Below are 21,398 nucleotides of genomic sequence, written 5' to 3'. Positions count from 1 at the left end.
GACTGATGTTGACATACAAAAACTTTATTTTTCTTTTATGCATCATTCGCAGCTGTCATCCAACCTATTGACAAATTATGTAAAAGGTGAGCAGAATTGTTTGTGCACATTTGAAATGTTTAAACAGTACGTTTATTTGTTGTATGTCTTATTTACTTTTTTCCCCCTCTGGTTGTCACCTTGGCATTTTCATGTGAAACAGGCAAATATCTGCGAAACAAAAATGAAAGCCTGAGGAGGTAAGTGCTAATGCCTCTGCACACAGACCACACTGCAGCATACCCAACCACACGTGCGCACACGCATGCACACACACACACACACACACACACAAACAGTTGTGCAAAAAACTGAGCTGTAACCACAAGCATGCATAAAAGAACTTTGTGATATCTTCATTTCTTCATTCATCAGCTTCTTTTGACATCACTGGTGAATAACTCACTATAACATGGTTTTTACAAATACTTCACATTTACTTTTATAGATATTAAAACATTTCAAACTGTGGATATATGTGACCAAATATAATGTTATAACATAGTGAACTGTCTTCATGTAATATGAAACTGTTAAATTTGATCCCATCAGGCTGAGCATGAGGAACGAGTGAACTTTGGTTCCGAACAGTTGAGTGAATACTTGAGCCTTATGGACCCATTGATCGCACTGATGAAGAAATCTGTGAAAGCTTTACCTGATGGTTTTCCTCTAGTTAACACATTTCTGGAGAACATCAACCTGGTTTTCATGAATTAATCCCACTTATGGTGCTATAAGAATTAAGTGAAGGAATTTAAAGCTAACACTGACAGGGAGAATAAGGGGTTGGGTGAGAAAATAGAGGAAAGTGAAATGAAACTGGGACAACTGAAAAAAACTATTGAAGTCCTCAAGGAAAAGCAAGCTGAATTGTAAATTCCATGTCAGTCATTTCAATTTTCTTAAATAATGCATCTATTGTATCTGTGGTTAGTTTTCATTTCATATAGTACAGCTTTGCTTAACTTTAGTTTCACTACTACTGTTACTGTTTCTTTTCTTCAGTAACATGATGACAGATTAATGACCTGCTCACATTCGTGTGAACTACAACTATGCCTTCAACAGAAAATGTCTTATTTAATAAAGTTTATTATCATAATCTTTATTGTTGTTGTTGTTAACGTTGTTGTTAACGTTGTTGTTAACGTTGTTGTTAACGTTGTTGTTAACGTTGTTGTTGTTGTGACTCGTAAGCTGGAGAGGAAATGGCGTGTCACAAATTTAGAGGATCATCATTTAGCCTGGAGAAATAGTTTGCTGCTTTATAAGAAAGCCCTCCGCAAAGCCAGAACATCTTACTATTCATCACTGATTGAAGAAAATAAGAACAACCCCAGGTTTCTCTTCAGCTCTGTAGCCAGGCTGACAAACAGTCAGAGCTCTTTTGAGCCAACCATCCCTTTAACGTTAACTAGTAATGACTTCATGAACTTCTTCACAAACAAAATTTTTATCATTAGAGAAAAAATTACCAATAATCATCCCACAGATGTAATATTATCTACAGCTACTCTTAGTACCATTGATGTTAAGTTAGACTCTTTTTCTCCAATTGATCTTTCTGAGTTAACTTCAATAATTACTTCCTCCAAACCATCAACGTGTCTTTTAGACCCCATTCCTACAAAACTGCTCAAAGAAGTCCTGCCATTAATTAATTCTTCGATCTTAAATATGATCAACCTATCTCTAATAATCGGCTATGTACCACAGGCCTTCAAGCTAGCTGTAGTTAAACCTCAAAAAGCCATCTCTAGACCCAGCAGTCTTAGCTAATTATAGGCCAATCTCCAACCTTCCTTTCATATCAAAAATCCTTGAAAGAGTAGTTGTCAAACAGCTAACAGATCATCTGCAGAGGAATGGCTTCTTTGAAGAGTTTCAGTCAGGTTTCAGAGCTCATCACAGCACAGAAACAGCTTTAGTGAAGGTTACAAATGATCTTCTTATGGCCTCTGACAGTGGACTCATCTCTGTGCTTGTCCTGCTAGACCTTAGCGCAGCATTCGATACTGTTGACCATAATATCCTATTAGAGCGATTAGAACATGCTGTAGGTATTACAGGTACTGCACTGCAGTGGTTCGTATCATATCTATCTAATAGACTCCAATTTGTACATGTAAATGGAGAGTCCTCTTCATACACTGAGGTTAATTATGGAGTTCCCCAGGGTTCAGTGCTAGGACCAATTCTGTTTACATTATACATGCTTCCCCTAGGCAGCATCATTAGAAGACATAGCATACATTTTCACTGCTATGCAGATGACACCCAGCTCTATCTATCTATGAAGCCAGATAACACACACCAATTAGTTAAACTGCAGGAATGTCTTAAAGACATAAAGACCTGGATGGCCGCTAACTTTCTGCTTCTTAATTCAGATAAAACTGAGGTTATTGTACTCGGCCCTGAAAAGCTTAGAAATATGGTATCTAACCAGATTCTTACTCTGGATGGCATTACCTTGGCCTCCAGTAACGCTGTGAGGAACCTTGGAGTCATTTTTGCTCCTCACGTGCAAGGTCTTAAATAATCAGGCCCCATCTTATCTTAATGACCTTGTAGTACCATATCACCCTATTAGAGCACTTCGCTCTCGCTCTGCAGGCCTACTTGTTGTTCCTAGAGTATTTAAAAGTAGGATGGGAGGCAGAGCCTTCAGTTTTCAGGCCCCTCTTCTGTGGAACCAGCTTCCAGTTTGGATTCAGGAGACAGACACTATCTCTACTTTCAAGATTAGGCATAAAACTTTCCTTTTTGCTAAAGCATATAGTTAGGGCTGGACCAGGTAACCCTGAATCCTCCCTTAGTTATGCTGCAATAGACGTAGGCTGCCGGGGGATTCCCATGATGCATTGAGTTTTTCCTTTCCAGTCACCTTTCTCACTCATTATGTATTAACAGACCTCTCTGCATTGAATCATATCTGTTATTAACCTCTGTCTCTCTTCCACAGCATGTCTTTATCCTGTCTTCCTTCTCTCACCCCAACCGGTCGCAGCAGATGGCCCCGCCCCTCCCTGAGCCTGGTTCTGCTGGAGGTTTCTTCCTGTTAAAAGGGAGTTTTTCCCTCCCACTGTCGCCAAAGTGCTGGCTCATAGGGGGTCATATGATTGTTGGGCTTTTCTCTGTATCTATGAAGCGCCTTGAGGCGACTTTTGTTGTGATTTGGCGCTATATAAATAAAATTGCATTGAATTGAATTGAATTGAGAATGTTTTGATCATTTATTCATTTATTTGTACGGTGCAGCATTCATATTTTTGCATTGAATTGGGTTAACCACATCTGCGTGTCACTGGCAGAGACACCTTTGTTAAGAAAGCCTGATAACTGGTGTTTGACGGTAACTGGAGAAACGCTTTCAGTTTTTGTCTGTGATGTACTTTCATTAGCATCATGCTCCGTCTATTTTTACATCTACTTTCCTAGTTTTTCTAGTTTCCTATATTAACTCTTTCCATAGATTTCATGTATTTGTGTAGCCCAGGGTTATTTTATGGCCAATTGTATTTTATTTTAATTTTATTTTAAGTGTTACTTTTTTGAGTATTGAGTTTACCCATGTACCATGAATGCACCATAACACTGCTGACAGGAAGTCCCAGCTCAGGCGCATCTGTCTACACCGAGCAACAAGCTGTCGTAGAAGTTTCCGTCCTGTTGAGGCACAGAGTTCATGTATTCTGTGAAGAATATCCTGGCTGGTCTTTCTTTTTTTTTTTTTTTCTTTTTTTTTTAAGTTATTGTAAAATTATATTAACAAGCAATCTTTCCTCAATTTGAAATAAAAAAAAATATCAGCAAATAAAGGCAACATAGGACAGATGTGTATAATGCATAATGTTCACAGGGAAAAAAATGAAACAAAAATTCTCATCACATTTACAAGACTGTGGCTAAGTTTATAATGGTGCCTACTAGAATCTGTTTAGAAAGCTTTGACTAACTGAATAACTGGGCAATATATGTAGTCAAAGTTTGTATCAAAATATAAAAAAATATGCGGATGGGCAAGAGATGGGCAGGACCAAAGGGACGACCAGTGATACAGGAAGGAAGTATTAACCAGTATGTGTGAGAGATTAAAATGGGCAACTCATCCATATATCCATCAACCAAATAGGAAGTAACACAGAAGGCTATGACGATGAAGCGCACAGAGTGTTAAGCACAGGCAGGTAAAGAGATATACACCACATCTTAAAGCAGGTGTCCACATAGAGAAGAGCAGCACTAGGTAGTATGTTGTACACAGATTCTCAGCACTCATGCACTCACTTTTTGTGCCAAAGTCTGGCTTCCCTTGACAGCACGCGGCAGCAGTCCAGCTGTTTAAACAGCCAAGAGTGGCAGAGTAGCAAACTGTCAACAACAAAGCCCCTTTCAGACATGCAGTCCTTTTCCCTTAAGCACCCGCGAACGCGTCGGCTTCGCCCCGGTCACTTTTCTGCAAAGATTGCGACGGAAATCTCGAACTAGGTCCGACCTAGCACTTTCAACTTGGCACATGTCTGAATGCATTAACCGATGCACAGGATTATGACTGCCCATATCTCTCGTCCATCTTTGATGTAGAGATTGCCCCAAACAGCAATAAAATATGACGTGACGTTTTGTCTCATCGGAAGCTATTTTTCATTTTCAGTAAGGTGAAAACGTCGCTCTCTAATGCAGTGCATATTCCCCATGCAGAAGAGAGAGTCTGTGTTCAAAAGGCAGGGGCAGCTGTGGCAGAATGCACACACTCGCGCACATGCACGCACACACACACACACACACACACACACACTCACTCACACAGACCCTGATCTTGGTAAAAATGTCACATCGAGTTAAACGTTCAACAGTGTGGCTACACTTCACTAGATGCCTAATGCTCACTGCCACGAATGCGACAATTCTTTTGCACATATGGTGAATATCTCACATACCGTGGCTCTCTTTGCAACTGTCATGGTTACGTCTGAATAAAGCTGCGAGGAACACTGATGTAAAAGTGACCAAAGCCTAACAGAATGCCATCGCTTTGAGGGACTGATGAAGGCGGCAATGTTAAAAATCCCATGTCTGAAAAGGGCTTGAGAGACTGATCAATCTGGATCAATGTGACACTGTAACAACACCGCTGCAAAAGGCTGTCACAATAAAAGCCATATTCTTTCACATCGTTTCCATTTTTAAGACTCTTTAAATAGAAAGGTGGGCATTGGGCAGAGTAATACATTATTCAGAAAGGTGGCCACAGAGTAAAAGACAAATCCTCAGTTCTGTGTCAACCCATTTCTGTGACACCGTATGCATGGCGAAAAGTAAAATGACAAGACAGAGACTTTCCAAGCTCACAATGCGTATGCAAACTCTCCAGTGTTTTAAGTGACAAAAGCAGATATTTCCTGCACATCTTGCACCACAAAGCAATCATTAAAAAGTACAAGAGGTAAACTTCCAACCTTTTTCTCTTCGCACTAGGATTAAAGAGGCTGAGAGGACTGAGCGGGGTCAGGAGGTTCTGCAAAGAACATAAAACGTGTCATTTATGCATTTCAGTAGCTGGTTTTCTCACACAGGGGTTGTGATAAATGGTGTAATTGTCCTTCATTTTGAGCAAGGAGCAGTAGTTTGCCAGCCATTTAGATTTTTTTGTTTTGTTTTTGTCCCCCAATCAGCATTCTGGCGTTAGTGTGGAACCAAAATGGCGCCTGTCCCTGATTTGGTGCTGATGTGTTTGGCCACGTCCTACAGTGACTTCAGATCCTCGGAATGATGGCAAATCGGGTAGGGTGAAGAGGGGGAGGGGGTCACACACTCATCGTCATGGTTGAAGAGTAGTTCTCGCTCTGAAAGGAGTGGAGGAAGTTTCCACTCAGCTCCCCGTCATCCCTCGGGGTCCCGGGAGGATTGGTAATGCCACTTAAATTGTTTGGGGAATTCTTGTTCATTCCATCCATATCACCAGAACCTAGTGATCCATTCATGTGGTGTGGTTCCATCCCAGCCATGGCTCCCAGGGGTCCATCAGAGCCTGGGCCCATAGGGAAATTATTTCGGTTGCCAGGTCCAGTGTTGATCATGGTGTATAAATTGTCACCAGAGTTGTTTGAGTCTGCGGGGCTGGGCATGATGGGAGTGCCAGGAGGCCCTCCACCTCCAGATGCCCCCCCGTATGCACCAGGAGAGGGTGATGAGTAAGGCATAGAGTTGGCATTGTTGGGATTGGGCCATGGCCGACCCGTTCCTGGGCCCATGTTCACTCCTGGCATGCCAAGACCCATGGTGTTGTGTGGAGGCCTCATCCCACCACCAAAGTTCTGAGGGCCAGGCCCCATAGGCCCCATTCCTCGAGGGCCATTCATTCTCTGCATTGGCCCCAAGTTAGGATGACCTTGTGGCCGTGTGGGGTCCATGTTGGGCAGCATGGGATGAGGACCTGGTCCTCCGCCGGGTGGCTGGCTGGCCATCCGGATGGGTGGACCTCTTGGGCCTCCAGCAAAGCGAGGCGACATGAAAGACTGGAAAAAGGCAGGTGGCATACAACATACTACCTTGGGCCCCCTGCTTCTTTGGTGCTTGGTGGGAGACAACGATTTCCAATTATTTATTTATTTATGTATTTTATTTTATTTACTTTTTTTAAGGGATGTATGTTTCTTTCTTGGAATCTAAGGACACTTTATGTTGCTACCTTTCTTTTGGGTCAGGCCTGACACCGCTTAACAAAAAACTGATGCACTAGAGGAAAGAACCGTGAACCAAAGACAATCCATTGGTTCTGGGACCAAAGCATGATAATAAGTCTCCAGCTCGAATCAAAAAAAGATTTCTTCCACCCTTATTTCCTGATCTGGAAATAAGGGTGGAAAGGAAAGGAAAGATCAGCGTTCAGCCAAGTTAGACCGCATGCAAAAACATTTAGGTGCAACAAAAGCTTCTGCGCATCCACACTCAGTTTTTAGTATGTGCACTTTTGACCAAGTACCACTTGCGACTCCTACTTCCGCTGACAGTGAAACTCGAACAAAAAGTCAAAGAGTTCTCAAAGGAAGTTGAACAGTTAACACAAAGGCCAAGGAGCACCACCCCAAGTACTGAGCCTCCTGTAAGTACTGAACCCAAATCTCTGAAGCTAAAACCAAATTAAATTGCCAAGCTTGAAAGTCAAATAGCTGACAACCAAACATGAGAAACATGCACCCCAAAAATTCTTTAGCTGTTAACACCAGGCGCCCAAGGGCTGCTACTAAACGCCCTGGCACATTCAGGGCATGGTTTTACTTTAAGTGTGGGAAGACAATCGTATTGCAGTGAGCTGCTAATCCCACACTTGTCCAAGTAAAGAATGCAGAGCTGAAAAAGAAACAGGCTGATTTTTTTGCACGACAGGCCACAATCGTGTTTTATTTAAACTAATGGCAGCTCCTGTCATGGGACACCCAGGAGCTGAAACCTGATTCCCTCGGTCCCAAGACATTAAGTTGTGATCCTGAAATGCAAATCACATACCCATTCACTGCATAGAAAGCCTAAATCTCAATCTTTGCCTCTAGGTCTCATAAGACCAAGTACTTGTTGATGGGATGCCCTGCAAATCCATAATGGACACAGGCTCACAAGTTACAATCATTTCTGAGTCTTTTCACAAAATGCACCTTTCCCATCCCATCGATACATGCCCTTCTTGAAATTGAAGGATCTGGTGGGCAAAATGTGCCAAACTTGGGCTACGTTCAGATTCACATTACATTTCCCAAGAACATTTCAGGCAAAGAACAACAACTAGTCATTTTGACTCTTGTTGCTCCTGAATGTGACTTTAACAGTAAAATTCTGCTGTTGATAGGGACAAATGTGCTTTTAAAGGTTTATGGACAGGAAGTGCTATTGCTTCAGCACACAGACCACAATGCAGCACCCCCAACCACACATGCACGCGAGCACATACAACACACACACACACAGTGTGTTGCGCAAAATGGGAGGTGTAATCACAAGGATGTATAAAAGAATTTTGTGATGAGCCATATCTTCGTTTCTTCATTCATCGGCTTCTTTTGACATCACAGGTAAGTAACTCACTATAACTTGGTTTATACAGACTTCACATTTTCTTATATAGAAATTAAAAATGTTTCAAATTCAGTTGTTTCAGTTTTGATTTTTTGTGAATCCTTAAAGTTGCACTTTTTAAAATTTAAAATGGTAACTCCACTGGATAATGAAGATGTTCAGCTGCAGTTTTGTAAACCTTCAATTCAACTCTTAACACTGTACAACTTACACTTAGAGACAGAGTTACTCAGAACAGCGATGGCGGCAGTGACTGTTTGCAGCACCAGCAAAGGCTTGTTCCTTGTGTTCACGCTGCTGTCTCTGGTTTGCTTTTCAAGTTCCCTGATAGACAAGGACCAGCTGGTAAATTGTTTTTTTCTTGATTTTGTGAGTCACCACAAACAAAGTTGCTGGAGTAATTTAAATGTTTTGAAGTTCAACCACTTGTATATGCTGTATATGATTTTCAGAAACAACTGAAAGAAAGCTATCAGAAGATAAAACAACAAATGGACAGAGTGAAGGTCAGTACATGTTCAGAGAACTGCAATTAGAAACTTGTGGATATATTTGACCAAATATAACGTTACAACATAAAAAACTACCTTAATGTAATATGAAACTACAATTTGATTCCATCAGGCTGGGCGTGAGGAAGTGGACTCCGGTTCCGAACTGATGAGCGAATACTTGCGCATTATGGACCCATTGATTGCACTGATGAAGAAATCTGATGACTTTCCTCTACTTAACACATTTATGGAGTACATTAAGAATTTCGTCAAGGAAAGTAAGGCTAACATTGACAGGGAGAATGAGGAGTTGGGTGAGGAAATAGAGGAAAGTGAAATGAAACTGGGACAACTGAAAAGAATTATTGAAGTGTTCGAGGAAAAGCAAGCTGAATTGTAAATCCCATGTCAGTCATTTGATCTTTCTCTAACAATGCATCTTTTATATCTGTGGTTAGTTTCCATTTCATATAGTACAGCTTTGCTTAACTTCAGTTTAACTTTTTTTTTAGAGCTGCCCTTCTTCTTTACTGTCTGATATTAAAAAAAAAAGAAAGAAAGAAAGAAAAGGATTTCACTATCAGCTACCATTGTGCACAGGCTTATATGTGCTGATGACAACTTTTAAGAATACATTTCCAGTAGTTACTTCTTTTTCTGCTGTTGCTTAAATATAGAAGTGAAAACATAAACATAAACTCACATAAACTGCAAACTGTCACACAATAAAGACATTTTCCTACTACTGTTATTGTTTCTTTTCTCACATTCTTATGAAATGCAACTATGCCCTCACCAGAAAGCTTATTATTATTAGTAGTAGTAGTAATATTGTTATCATTATGTTATGGTGCTTTGCAGCATTCATATTTAACCATCTGTGTGTCACTGGCACAGACACCTTTGTTAAGAAAGTCTGATAACTGGTGTTTGATGGTAACTGGAGGAACGCTTTCAATTTTTGTCCATGATGTACTTTCGCAAGCATCATGCTGCATCTTTATTTACACCTTTACTAGTTTCCTGTATTGAGTCCTTTCATGCACTTTACTCTCAGTAGCCAGATCATCAGCAGAGCATGAAGAGCCCTTGCTCTCTTTCCTGTTTTCAGACTTGTTTTTTACTTGTTACTTCCTGTTTGTCTCACTTCTTGTGCCTGGTATTAAGTTTTACTTTCCCCACATCTTCTTTAGTTCATCTGTGTCCACTAGGTGTCCCCACAGTCACATTTCTATGTTAATATATTGTCTCAATCGCCCATTGCACTTAGTCGAGTTGTCTCTTGTTGTCATGTGTCATCTTGTTCTCATATGTTTTGAATTCTTTGGAGGTCTTCATTTGGGTCCCAACTCAGTTGTCACACAGCAGTACTTGACAGACTGCTGTTTTGGCACTGTTTTTTCATTTACAATGATCTACAGGAGCTACAGGAATCTCAATGTTGTTATAAAACCATGTAATTTGAAATCATTATGCCTGAAGAGAAACCTCAGGGAGGATTTTATTGACTGCAATTGGGGCCATAAATATTTGGACATAGCTTTTTTCAAATTTTGGTTCTGCACGTTACCAAAGTGAATTTTAAGCGAAACAACTCAGATGCAGTTGAAGTGCAGACTTTCAGCTTTAATTGGGTTGAACAAAAAACAATTGTGAGGAATAAAAGCACTTTTTAACACAAACACCCAATTAATTTGACTTAATTTCAGGTGCTCAAAAGTAATTGGACAAATTAAAACTGAAAAATCCTTTGCTGGTATTGACAGCCTGAAGTCTAGAACTCGTGGACATCAACAGAAGCTGGGTTTTCTCCTTTTTAATCCTGGCTTTTGTCCACCAGAGGCCAGCGTGTGGTGGGGTGTTGCACACCGGATGCTTGCCAAGCCTTCTGTGAGCCTCGGCTCACGTTCATGACTGCTGCGCCACCGCCATTAGCCACGCGGCCGGCCACCAGAACCAACATGCATTGTTTGCACTCATGAAATGAAAGAATGCCATGCACAGTATGTGTAATACCCGTTAACCCACTTTTTACACTGTCAATGTCAGGCTTTTTTACTTTATAAAGTATGGACAAACTTCAATTTTTTTTAATAAACAGAAAAGGGTTTCTGAAAATTTCTGCATCTCATGCATTACACATTCATCAACTTTTTCTTTTATGCATCATTCCCAGCAGTCATGCAAACCTATTTACATATTATGTAAAGGGTGAACAGAATTGTTTGTGCACATTTGAAATATTTAAATAGTGCATTTTTTTTTTTCTCTGGTTGTCATCTTGGCATTTTTATGTGAAACAAGCAAATATCTGTGAAACAAAAATGAAAGTCTGAGGAAGCTAAGTGCTAATGTCTCTGCACGTAGACCACACTGCAGCACACTCAACCGCACGCATACACACATATACACACACACACCCCCACAAAGTGCTGTGCAAAAAACCGAGGTGTAACCACAAGCGTGTATAAAAGAACTTTGTGATGTGCCATATCTTCATTTATTGATTCATCAGCATCTTTTGACATCACAGGTAAATAAATCACTATTGAATGGTTTATACAAAGACTTCACATTTTCTTATATAAAAATTAAAACGTTTCAAATTGAGTTGATTCAACTGGGATTCTTTGTGAATCTTTAAAGTTGCACTTTTTAAAATTTAAAATGATAACTCCACTGGATAATGAAAACATTCAGCTGCATTTTTTAAACCTTCAATTCAGTTATTAACACTCTGCAGGGCTCTAGAGTGCGAGTCTCTGCAACTCTGAAAGTCTCCGTGTGGTCAACAACAGACACACATTATGCCCCTATTGTGGTCTAAACCAATCAGAGATAGTCAGGGGCGGGACATCTGATTGGCCGCGGTCCAGATATTTCTGTAATCCTTCGTGTGTACATTTGAAAGTGCAGGTGGATAAAGAGAGGTGAGTAGCTTGAATAAAATGATATCAATTCATTAAATCCTGATGCGACTTTTAAAATATAAATTTATTTTGCCAGAAACGCCAGAATCTCAGGTTATTCACAAAACTATTTCAACCACCACCAAACAGTAAATGAGAGCAGGAAAACAGATTCCACACAAAGACAGCGCACCAGTGCAATCATGGCAAAAAGTTAGTCTTGAGCCCTGCTCTAATATGATAGATTATATAAACCTATATAACTTTATGACATAGTAAACTGCTTTCATGTAATATGAAACAAATTTTATCCCATCAGGCTGAGGCTTAGGAACGAGTGAACTTCAATTCTGAACTGTTGAGTGAATACTTGAGTATTATGGAAGGTGAGTTGCATTGATGAAGAGATCTGCAAAAGTTTTACCTGATGGGTTTCCTCAAGTTGACATATTTATGGAGAACATTAAGAATAACATGAAAGAAAGTAAGACTAACATTGACACGGAGAATATGAAGTTGGGTGAGAAAATACAGGAAAGTGAAATGAAACTGGGAGAACTGAAAAACAATATTAAAGTCCTTGAGGAAAAGCAAGCTGAGTTGTAAATTCCATGTCAGTCATTTCATTTTTTTTTTTTTTAAATAATGCATCTATTGTATCTGTGGTTAGTTTCCATGTTATATAGTACAGCTTTGCTTAACTTCAGTTCAACTTCAGATGACTTGCTCCTGTACATTTCTGACCCTCTAAACTCATTCCCGGGGCTTTTTGACATACTGGACCAATATGGTACACTGTCAGGATATAAGGTCAATTATCAAAAAAGCGAGTTGCAACCCCTCAATTCCCTGGCCAGAGCTCTTCCCCACTCAATAGTGCCTTTTAAGTGGACAGAAACCGGATTTAGATATTTGGGGTTTTTTATTTCCTCTTCTATACAAATCAAATCAAATCAAATCAAATCACTTTTATTGTCACATCACATGTGCAGGTACATTGGTACAGCACATGTGAGTGAAATTCTTGTGTGCGAGCTTCACAAGCAACAGAGTTGTGCAAAATACAATAATGTAAACAAGCAAAATACAAGAATGGCTACATCTGAAACCAATAAATATATGTACAATATATAATAGTATATGCATTTCTGGATGTGTAAACTAAATATTTTTCTACGTGTGTGTGTGTGTGTGTGTGTGTGTGTGTGTGTGTGTGTGTGTGTGTGTGTGTACACATATTTTACAAATTAAATAGAGTAAACAATGAATAGAATATATAAAATAAATAAAATAAAATATACAGAGTTGAGACATGTGCAAAACAGTGGTATTACTGTACAGTATGGAGTGCATAATGTTAAAGTTCCAGTAGTGAAGCTGAGGTGTCTATGAAGTGTTCAGCAGTCTGATGGCCTGATGGAAAAAGCTGTCTCTCAGTCTGCTGGTACGGGACCGGACGCTGCAGAACCTCCTTCCTGATGGAAGTAGTCTGAACAGTTTATGGCTGGGGTGACTGGAGTCCTTGATGATCCTCCCCGCTTTCCTCAGGCACCGCTTCCTGTAGATGTCTTGGAGGGGGGGAAGCTCACCTCCAATTATCCGTTCAGAGCACCGCACTACTCGCTGGAGAGCTTTGCAGTTGTAGGCGGTGCTGTTGCCATACCAGGTGGTGATGCATCCAGTGAGGATGCTCTCAATGGCACAGTGATAGAAGGTCCTGAGGATGCGGGGGCTCATGCCGAATCTTTTCAGTCTCCTGAGAAAGAAGAGGCGCTGCTGCGCCTTCTTCACTGTTTTGTTTGTGTGTACTGACCACGTAAGATCCTCATCCAGGTGTACGCCAAGGAACCGGAAGCTGCTCACTCTCTCCACAGCAGCGCCGCTGATGGTGATGGGGGTGTGTACTTCTCTGCACCTCCGGAAGTCCACTATCAACTCCTTTGTCTTTGCGACGTTGAGGGTGAGATGGTTGTCTTGACACCAGTGGGTCAGGGCGCTGACCTCCTCCCTGTAAGCTGTCTCATCACCGCTGGTGATAAGACCCACCACTGTTGTGTCGTCCGCAAACTTCACAATGATGTTGGAGTTGTTAGTGGCTGTGCAGTCGTAGGTGTAGAGTGAGTACAGGAGAGGGCTAAAATGATGAGGGAGAATTTTCTATCCCTACTAGAAAATGTTGGGAAAGATTGTGACCATTGGACTTCTCTACCATTGTCAGTGGCAGGGAGAGTTAACCTGATAAAGATGAGTGTCCTCCCAAAATTCTTGTATCTTTTTCAACATGTCCCAATTCTTCTTACCAAGGCATTTTTTGACAAGTTAGAAAAGATTCTGTCACATTTCATATGGGGAGGGAAACAAGCTAGAATTCGCAAGTCTATTCTTCAGTCCTCTAAAAGTGACGGTGGTCTTGGTCTGCCCAATTTTAGACACTACTATTTGGCAGCTAACATACAAAAACTTTTACATTGGGTTCATAACGACCCCCCTGCACCAGCCTGGGTACAAATGGAAACTGCATCTAGCTGTTACTCATTATCATCAATACTCAGCTCACCACTCCCTTTTTCTCCAACCTTTGTTGGGGATAATCCAATAGCTAAGGAAATGGTAACTATTTGGCGACAGTTCAGAAAATACTTCGGGCTACTTGGACCGTCTTTGCTAACGCCTTTATCAAAAAATTGTAATTTTGCACCTTCAAACACTGATGCGGCCTTTAGCAGTTGGAAAGATAACGGACTTAGGACTGTTAAGGACTTGTACAGTCAGGACACCTTTCTATCTTTTGCTGACCTATCGTCTAAATACAACCTGCCTAATTCCAACTTTTTTCGTTATCTTCAGGCTAGAAGTTTTGTAAAAACACAGTTCCCTCACTTTCCCAATCGGCCTCCAGAAACAAATCTGGATATCATCTTGCAGACGAACCCTCATCAAAACAGACTGATATCAGCCTTGTATAAAATACTAGATGCTTTGGTCCCCAAATCCATTTCTCATATTAAGCTGAGATGGGAGGAAGAGCTTCAGACAACCCTGCCAGAACAGCAGTGGGATTGTGCTTTGAAATTGATTCACTCGTCCTCAATTTGTGCTCGTCATGCTTTGATTCAGTGCAAGGTGGTCTATAAAGTACACTATACAAACGCAAAATTATCTAAAATCTATCCAACCATCAGTGATGCCTGTAGCAGATGCGGACTATCGCTTGCTAACCATGTCCACGTGTTTTGGTCTTGTTCGAAACTGAGTGCATTTTGGAGGAATATATTCGACACACTTAGCCAAGCATATGGCCAGACTGTCCTTCCTAACCCACTCTCCGCAATTTTTGGCATTCCTCCCGACTTGAACTTATCTGGTCCCCTCAAACAGGCCCTAGCCTTTACCACTTTACTGGCCCGGAGGCTTATTCTGTTGAAGTGGAAGCTTCCCCACCCCCCAACTCATGATCATTGGGTGAGAGATGTACCCTTTAACTTAAAGTTGGAAAAACTTAGATTCTCTCTAAAAGGTTCTATTAGGGAATTTAACAAAATCTGGAAATCATTTCTCTTGCTGGTGGACACCATTACTTTACTTCCTGAGTCTGAAGTGAACTGAGCGAAGCTACATTATAATGGTTTTTTTTTTTTGGTTTTTTTTTTTTTGTTTGTTTTGTCTTTTTTTGAATCTTATTTATACCTTATCTATTTGTTTTTCCTTTTGTTTTGTTTGGTCCTTTCTCTGCTTTTGTTTTCTCTGTTTTTGCTTTGTTTGTTTTTGTTTGTTTATTGGTTGCGGGGCGGGGGGGGGGGGGGGGGGTTGTGGTTGTTGTTGTTTTTTGGGGGTTATGCTTGTTATGTGTATGGGTCCTGAGATGTTTTTTGTTTTTTTGTTTTTTTTTGTGTGTGTGGGCAGAGACTGGTTCTCTGCGGTGTTTTGTCTAGTGTGGACCTGGTAGGGGGAGAATTGGGGTTGGGGGGTTGGAGGGTATAATGGACATACCACTGTTCTGAAATCAAGATTGACTTAGCTGTTGCTAACTTTGTATGTCATTGTTGAAATCAATAAAACAAAGTTGGAAGAAAAAAAAAAAAAACTTCAGTTCAACTTTTTTTAGAGCTTTCCTTCTTCTTTACAGTCTGATATAAAAAAAAAAAAAGATTTGAGCTACCATTGTCCACAGGCTTATAAGTGTTGATGACAACTTTTAAGAATACAATTCCAGTAGTTGCTTCTTTTACTACCATTACTTAAATATAGGATTGGAAAAAAATTTTGTGTAAACTGCAAACTGCCACACAATAAAGACATTTACCTACTACTGTTATTGTTTCTTTTCTTCAGCAACATGATGACAGATTAATGACCTGCTCACATTCTTTTGAAATGCAAATATGCTCTCACCATAAAGTTGATTATTTAATAAAGTTTTTTATTATTATTGTGAATGTTTTGATCATTTTTTTATTTATTCATTCATTTATTTGTATGGTGATTTGCAGCATTCATATTTTGGGTTAACCACATCTGTGTGTCACTGGCACAGACAACTTTGTTAAGAAAGCCCGATAACTGGTGTTTGAAGGTAACTGGAGAAATGCTTTCAATGTTTGTCCATGATGTACATTCATAAGCATTTGTTGTGCTTAAGTGCCTCAATAATGCTTTGCTTTTTCTTAATAAGTGTTATAATAAGTGTGGGCGACTGTGGTTCAGGGGGTTGGGAAGCTCATCTTGTAACCGGAAGGTTACCAGTAGGCGGTTGGTGAAGTGCCTTGGGCAACACACTTCACCTACCGCCTACTGGTGATGGCCAGAGGGGCTGATGGCGCGATATGGCAGCCTTGCTTGCGGCCATGCCCCAGGGCAGCTGTGGCTACAACTGTAGCTTACCTCCACCAGTGTGTGAATGAATAGTGGAATTGTAAAGCGCTTTGAGGGTCTCAAAAAGAGGTAAATAAATGCAATCCATTATTATTATAAAGTTATTTAGTGTAGTAATTAAGTGGACACGGCCCTGAATAATAAAGGCTCTTACAGCGTGTCACTCTCTTAGAAATAAGTTTGCAGGAGTCTCTCGCCCACACTTGGCTGCAAAAAGTAGAGATAACCGGAAACGGTCAGAGGAGAAGTAGGGCAAGGTTGCAGCTTCACTGGAGCTGAGAAAAGATGTGTTGCAGCTAATAGATAATAACCTATGAGTACGCTATGCAACGTGACTACTGAATGCTTGTGTAACACTATTGTTTAGACTAGAATGGGACACCCTGTAATAAAACTGTGTGACATGTTGAGATTCTCTGCAACATGTCACACAGAATGCATCTCCCTTCTAGAAGTATTGTGTAAGAGAATAAAAATGTGAAATGCTCTACTGAGCAGTGTTTAGTCTTTTATCGGATGCCTATGAGGAATCAAAAGAACTCGGTGAAGTGTTGATATTTAACACTATCTATATTTACACTTTTTCTAGTTTCCTGTATTAACTCTTTCCATACATTTCGTGTATTTCTGTAGCCCAGGATTATTTTATTACCAATTGTATTTTATTTTTATTTTATTTTAAATGTTACTTTTTTGAGCACCGTAGCACTGCTCACAGGAAGTCCCTGCTCAGTGCCAGGTTATTATTGTTTTCCATTGCATCTGTCTGTCGTAGAAGTTTCAGCGCTCTAACGTGTGAAGCCACAGAGTTAATATATACCAGTTAACAAAAAATTGATTCATCGGAGGGAACAACCGTGAACTAAAGACAATCCAAATAACGTTGATACTTACCAAATACAAAATATTAAGTGAAATGGACAGCGTACCTGGTCCATTTATGGACACTTAAAGGGACAGTATTGAACATTTTGAAGGTCGAATTATTCGGGTGAACTAAATGTTTGGAGGGGTTTAAATGTTTTGGTTCATGTCTATGTTTTTTGGAGCAAAGGAAATGTTCCAAATTTTAATAGTCTTAATTCACCTTTTTTTCCTCTAAGCTGAGTTTTCTCTGCCAGTCTCCTTATGAGCCTAATTGAACCTAACAAGAGTAGATTTTAAATGATTGGGGTTTTTTTTTTTTACTTTAGATGACAGATTACTGTGGATTGGATTATTTCTGACTACTCAGTTAAAAAGGGTGACTAGTGGCGAGCCAGCCAGGAGATTGGTTTTTATCTCCAACTCATACGACAACACTTTTATTTTCGAAAATGGAACTTGACCTCTGTGAGCACTTTCAAGCTGACAGCCAGAAAAGCCTGTTTGTTACAGGCATTGAAAGACACTGTATTGGTGACGATATAACAAATTTTTCCGAGGTGAATGGTACAATCTCTAAAGTCGCCAGGGTCCCAGATGAGCCACGTCAGCCCGAAGGCAGAACACTTATAGTGTACGAGTCTGAACAGGCTATCTTAAAGATAGACCCTTCTGCCTTAGGGGAAGTTATCAGTTCTGAGTCTATGGGGTAGTGGCTTCCTTAGCATTTTTCAAGGTGAGTTTCAGGCCAGCCCTACACCCCACACTGAGACATGATCACTTGTTGAACATAACATTAATACGACAGCTGACAACATTCCCAATATTGATTAAAGTGAACCTGTAGAGCCCACAAGTGCATTCAGGCCACATACTGATACTTTTGCTAGTTCAGTGCATATAGACCAGGGCATTTACAACGCTTCGCATATTCAGAAAGTAGTGGTTGAACATATTATTCGTAATGAGCCAACTCACCCACCCCTTACAAGCACCACTTACGACTCCTACTTCAACTGACAGTGAAACTGTGAAACCAAGGCCAAGGAGCACCACCCCAAGTACTGAACCTCCTGTAAGCACCAAACCCTAACCTGTGAAACTAAAACCAAATGAAACTGCCGAGCTTGAAAGTCAAATAGCTGAGTTGATCAAACAAGTCCAAATGCTTGTCCAAAACCAAAGACATTCAACCAAACCTGAAAAATATGAGCCCAAAATTTCTTTAGCTGTTAACACCAGGAACCCAAGCGCTGCTGCTAAAGACCCTGACACTCTCCGGGCATGGTTTTGCTTTAAGTGTGGTGAAGACAATTGTATTGCAGTGGGTTGTACAAATGACGCCAATCCCACACTTGTCTGAGGGAAAGCATGCAAGAAATTGAAAAAGAAACAAGCTGTTTTTGCTGGACAACAGGCCGCAATCCTATTTGCTTTAAACTAGTGGCAGCGCTTGTCGTGGGACACCCAGGAGCAATACATGCCCTTCTTGAAATTGAAGGAGCAGGAGGGAAAAACGTGCCATACTTGGGCTATGTTCTGACTCTTATTACATTTCCCGAGAACATTTCAGGCAAAGAACAACTAGTCGTTTTAATCCTTTTTGTTCCTGAATGTCACTTTAACAGTAAAATTCTGTTGCTAATAGGGACAAATGTGCTTTTACGGGTTTATAGACAGCTGCTACTAGGGATGGACCGATCCACTATACAGTATCGGTCCGATCCAGACCTAAATTATTGGATCGGATATCGGGGAGAAAAAAAATTGTAATCCGATACATTAAATATCACAAATTCACCTCACAAAACTTGCAACATGGCGTAAACCAGGTAGTGACCTGAAATTTCAGTTGTTAGTCGTTATAAGAATTGTTTGTGAACTAAAAAGTAAAGAATCTTTGTCCTGTTTGTCCGTGATTTGGAGAGCCCAGCGTGTGCTCCCAACGCAGGGGAAACAAATTCTGTCGGGGATACCTACCTTGGCACGACACCTGTTTAAACAATTTCGTGGTTCGAAAAAAAAGCTATAAAAAAACACTTTTTTTCATTACACACAAATTGCACAAAGCTCGGTGTTAAGGAAAATATTCTAAAACACTTCTTCAGTAAAGACTCAGAGAAGAGAAACACACAGAACTTCTTGCTAGCAAGGGCAGTCTCCAGACTGAGAGACTCGCGCTAAGAAACTGCCCCGGTCTTTATTTATACTTCAGTGGGTGTATGTGTGTGTGTGTGTGTCCTGCTGATCAAAGGGTCATATAACATAAAAGCACAAAAGGAAACATCCTTGGTCAGGAAGAGGGTAGTCTCCCCCTCACCCTAGATGGTTCACCCTCAGGCACGTGCAGAGGGGGGGGCTAGAGGGGCTTGAGCACCCGCCCCTTTCCTGATGGGTGCCCAAAGTGCCCTTTTGTTGAGGCAACTTTTTAAAAAAACATTTTTTTATTTTTTTTTTATGTGTGTGTGTGTGCGTGCGGAGTCCTGTCTGTGCCCCTCAACAATAATATTTAACTATTAATCACAGTTTTGCTAAATAAAAGGATCTGGCTTGCATCAGTCACATGATCACTATTAACCAATGATCGCCCTTGACGGCAGAACGCGCTGGTTACGAGCCGGGAACGAGCTCACAAAGAGCACGCGCATTTTTTCCGGTCCGGAGCTGTAGGAGAAACACAAGTTAACTCAGAGACACAGACTGATGCGACAAAACTAGTAAGTAGGTGTACAGCGTACACTGTAGTGTGTAGCACACAGGAGTATCAGCTTATTACGTACACGTTGGTAAGTTATCTTGTGGCAACTGACGAACTGAAACAAACGAGCGTGCTGTGTGTGCAACAGCGCGACAAACATTACCTGTCCTTTTATTAACTGCACAAGTAGTGCTGGTCACAGCTGCTGGCTACCTGTGTAAGGCTGTCATGGGTCTGTAGCTCTGTCACCGTTTTAGGGAACATATTTAGTTTTAAAGTATTCAGAACATATTTAGTTTTAAAGTAAGTTTCCAGGCTTTTCCTGCCTTTCCGGAGGGATTATATTTCACTAAAAAAACGATCTAATATGCATGTCCACATAATAATTATTATAATTATAATATATTAAAAAACGCGCTGTATTTTAAAGAACATACATTAAGAAGCAGATTATATCAGATTTATATTTTAAATAAGACAAAATTTGGATTTTATAGCAGTAAAATGATTGTATCTCTACAGTTTAAAAATGTAATAAGCTTTGCCCCTGCACAGAGTGGATAGTGAAACAAATGGAATCATCATAAATACATTATTTCATATTTATTACTTCCCCCTCCTCATTGCTTTATTATTGTAGCTCTAGTAATAAATAATAATGTAAGGATTCTGGATCAGCACCATGATGCCCATAGTATATACAGTATTCTGAAGAAGGTCTAAAATGTCACTGTGTGTGCATGTGTGTGTTTTATTTAGATGGATTTTTAAAAAAAATATTACTCATGATATAACATTGTCCAGACATGCCTGGTAAGGACATGAGGAGGAAACAGTAGAGCTGTGTGAGGCTACTAAAGGCAGTGCTATAACATTTTTCTGTCATCATTTAGATTAAGTGCAAGAGTTGTTAGGTGTGGATAATTAGATTATAGTTTATTGCAATTGCAAGTTGTGCCTTGTTCTCACATAGACAGCAAGTGGAGAGTGATATATGAAATGATGGGATGGAAGGAAGAAGAGAAGCAAAGAGTGATTCACAGGCAGAGCCGAGTTTATGTCACAGTTTTTCGTTGCCTTATGGTTCCAAGCGCTGTCACCAATCTTTGCATTTTGTTATTATCTCATGACACTTGTTTAATCAGCTACCATCTCTCCTGTGGACTTTTTAATGTCTACAGTCTCAGATCAACACAGCCCTGCCCTTCCCATATTAGATTCTTGATGAATGTGTGTTGTTGTTATTCAGCATGGTTCAATGTGCCCCTTTTTAACTTTGAGCACCCGCCCCTTTAAACCTCTCTGCACGGCCCTGTTCACCCTAGATGACATGGTGAGGAAGTCTAGCAGTTCATCTATATGTAAAGAAGCACTTAAACTAAAACAGACACAGCTACGTTAATCCTACCGTAAAACAATAAAACAAGGTACGACCTCTCTCAT

At 40.4% G+C, this 21,398-nt stretch overlaps 1 protein-coding gene and 1 pseudogene across 1 annotated transcript; one reads left to right on the top strand and one right to left on the bottom strand.

The window, feature by feature from the left end:
- Window positions 1–5,399: 5,399 nt before the first annotated feature.
- Window positions 5,400–6,584, bottom strand: LOC146715140 (single-stranded DNA-binding protein 3 pseudogene; annotated as a pseudogene).
- Window positions 6,585–8,051: 1,467 nt separating this feature from the next.
- Window positions 8,052–9,328, top strand: LOC146715139 (uncharacterized). Its single transcript, XM_085452779.1, has 4 exons — window positions 8,052–8,114; window positions 8,336–8,463; window positions 8,571–8,624; window positions 8,743–9,328. The coding sequence occupies exons 2-4, from the start codon at window positions 8,359–8,361 to the stop codon at window positions 9,010–9,012; spliced, it is 429 nt and encodes a 142-aa protein (XP_085308905.1). The 5' UTR covers window positions 8,052–8,114; window positions 8,336–8,358; the 3' UTR covers window positions 9,013–9,328.
- The last annotated feature ends 12,070 nt before the right edge of the window (window positions 9,329–21,398 follow it).

The sequence above is a fragment of the Copadichromis virginalis genome, linkage group LG3 (assembly GCF_057382275.1).
Source record: "Copadichromis virginalis isolate Kocher_CV1m ecotype Utaka linkage group LG3, C_Virginalis_male_GT1.1, whole genome shotgun sequence".
In the NCBI taxonomy this organism is placed as follows: Eukaryota; Metazoa; Chordata; class Actinopteri; order Cichliformes; family Cichlidae; genus Copadichromis; species Copadichromis virginalis.
This window is presented reverse-complemented; position numbering and strand designations above follow the sequence as displayed.

Coding starts and splice junctions, on each gene's coding strand:
- LOC146715139 (XM_085452779.1), top strand. CDS start 8,359: ATGGCGGCAGTGACTGTTTGCAGCACCAGCAAAGGCTTGTTCCTTGTG. Junction 8,464..8,570: donor TGATAGACAAGGACCAGCTG/GTAAATTGTTTT, acceptor TATGATTTTCAG/AAACAACTGAAAGAAAGCTA. Junction 8,625..8,742: donor AACAAATGGACAGAGTGAAG/GTCAGTACATGT, acceptor TGATTCCATCAG/GCTGGGCGTGAGGAAGTGGA.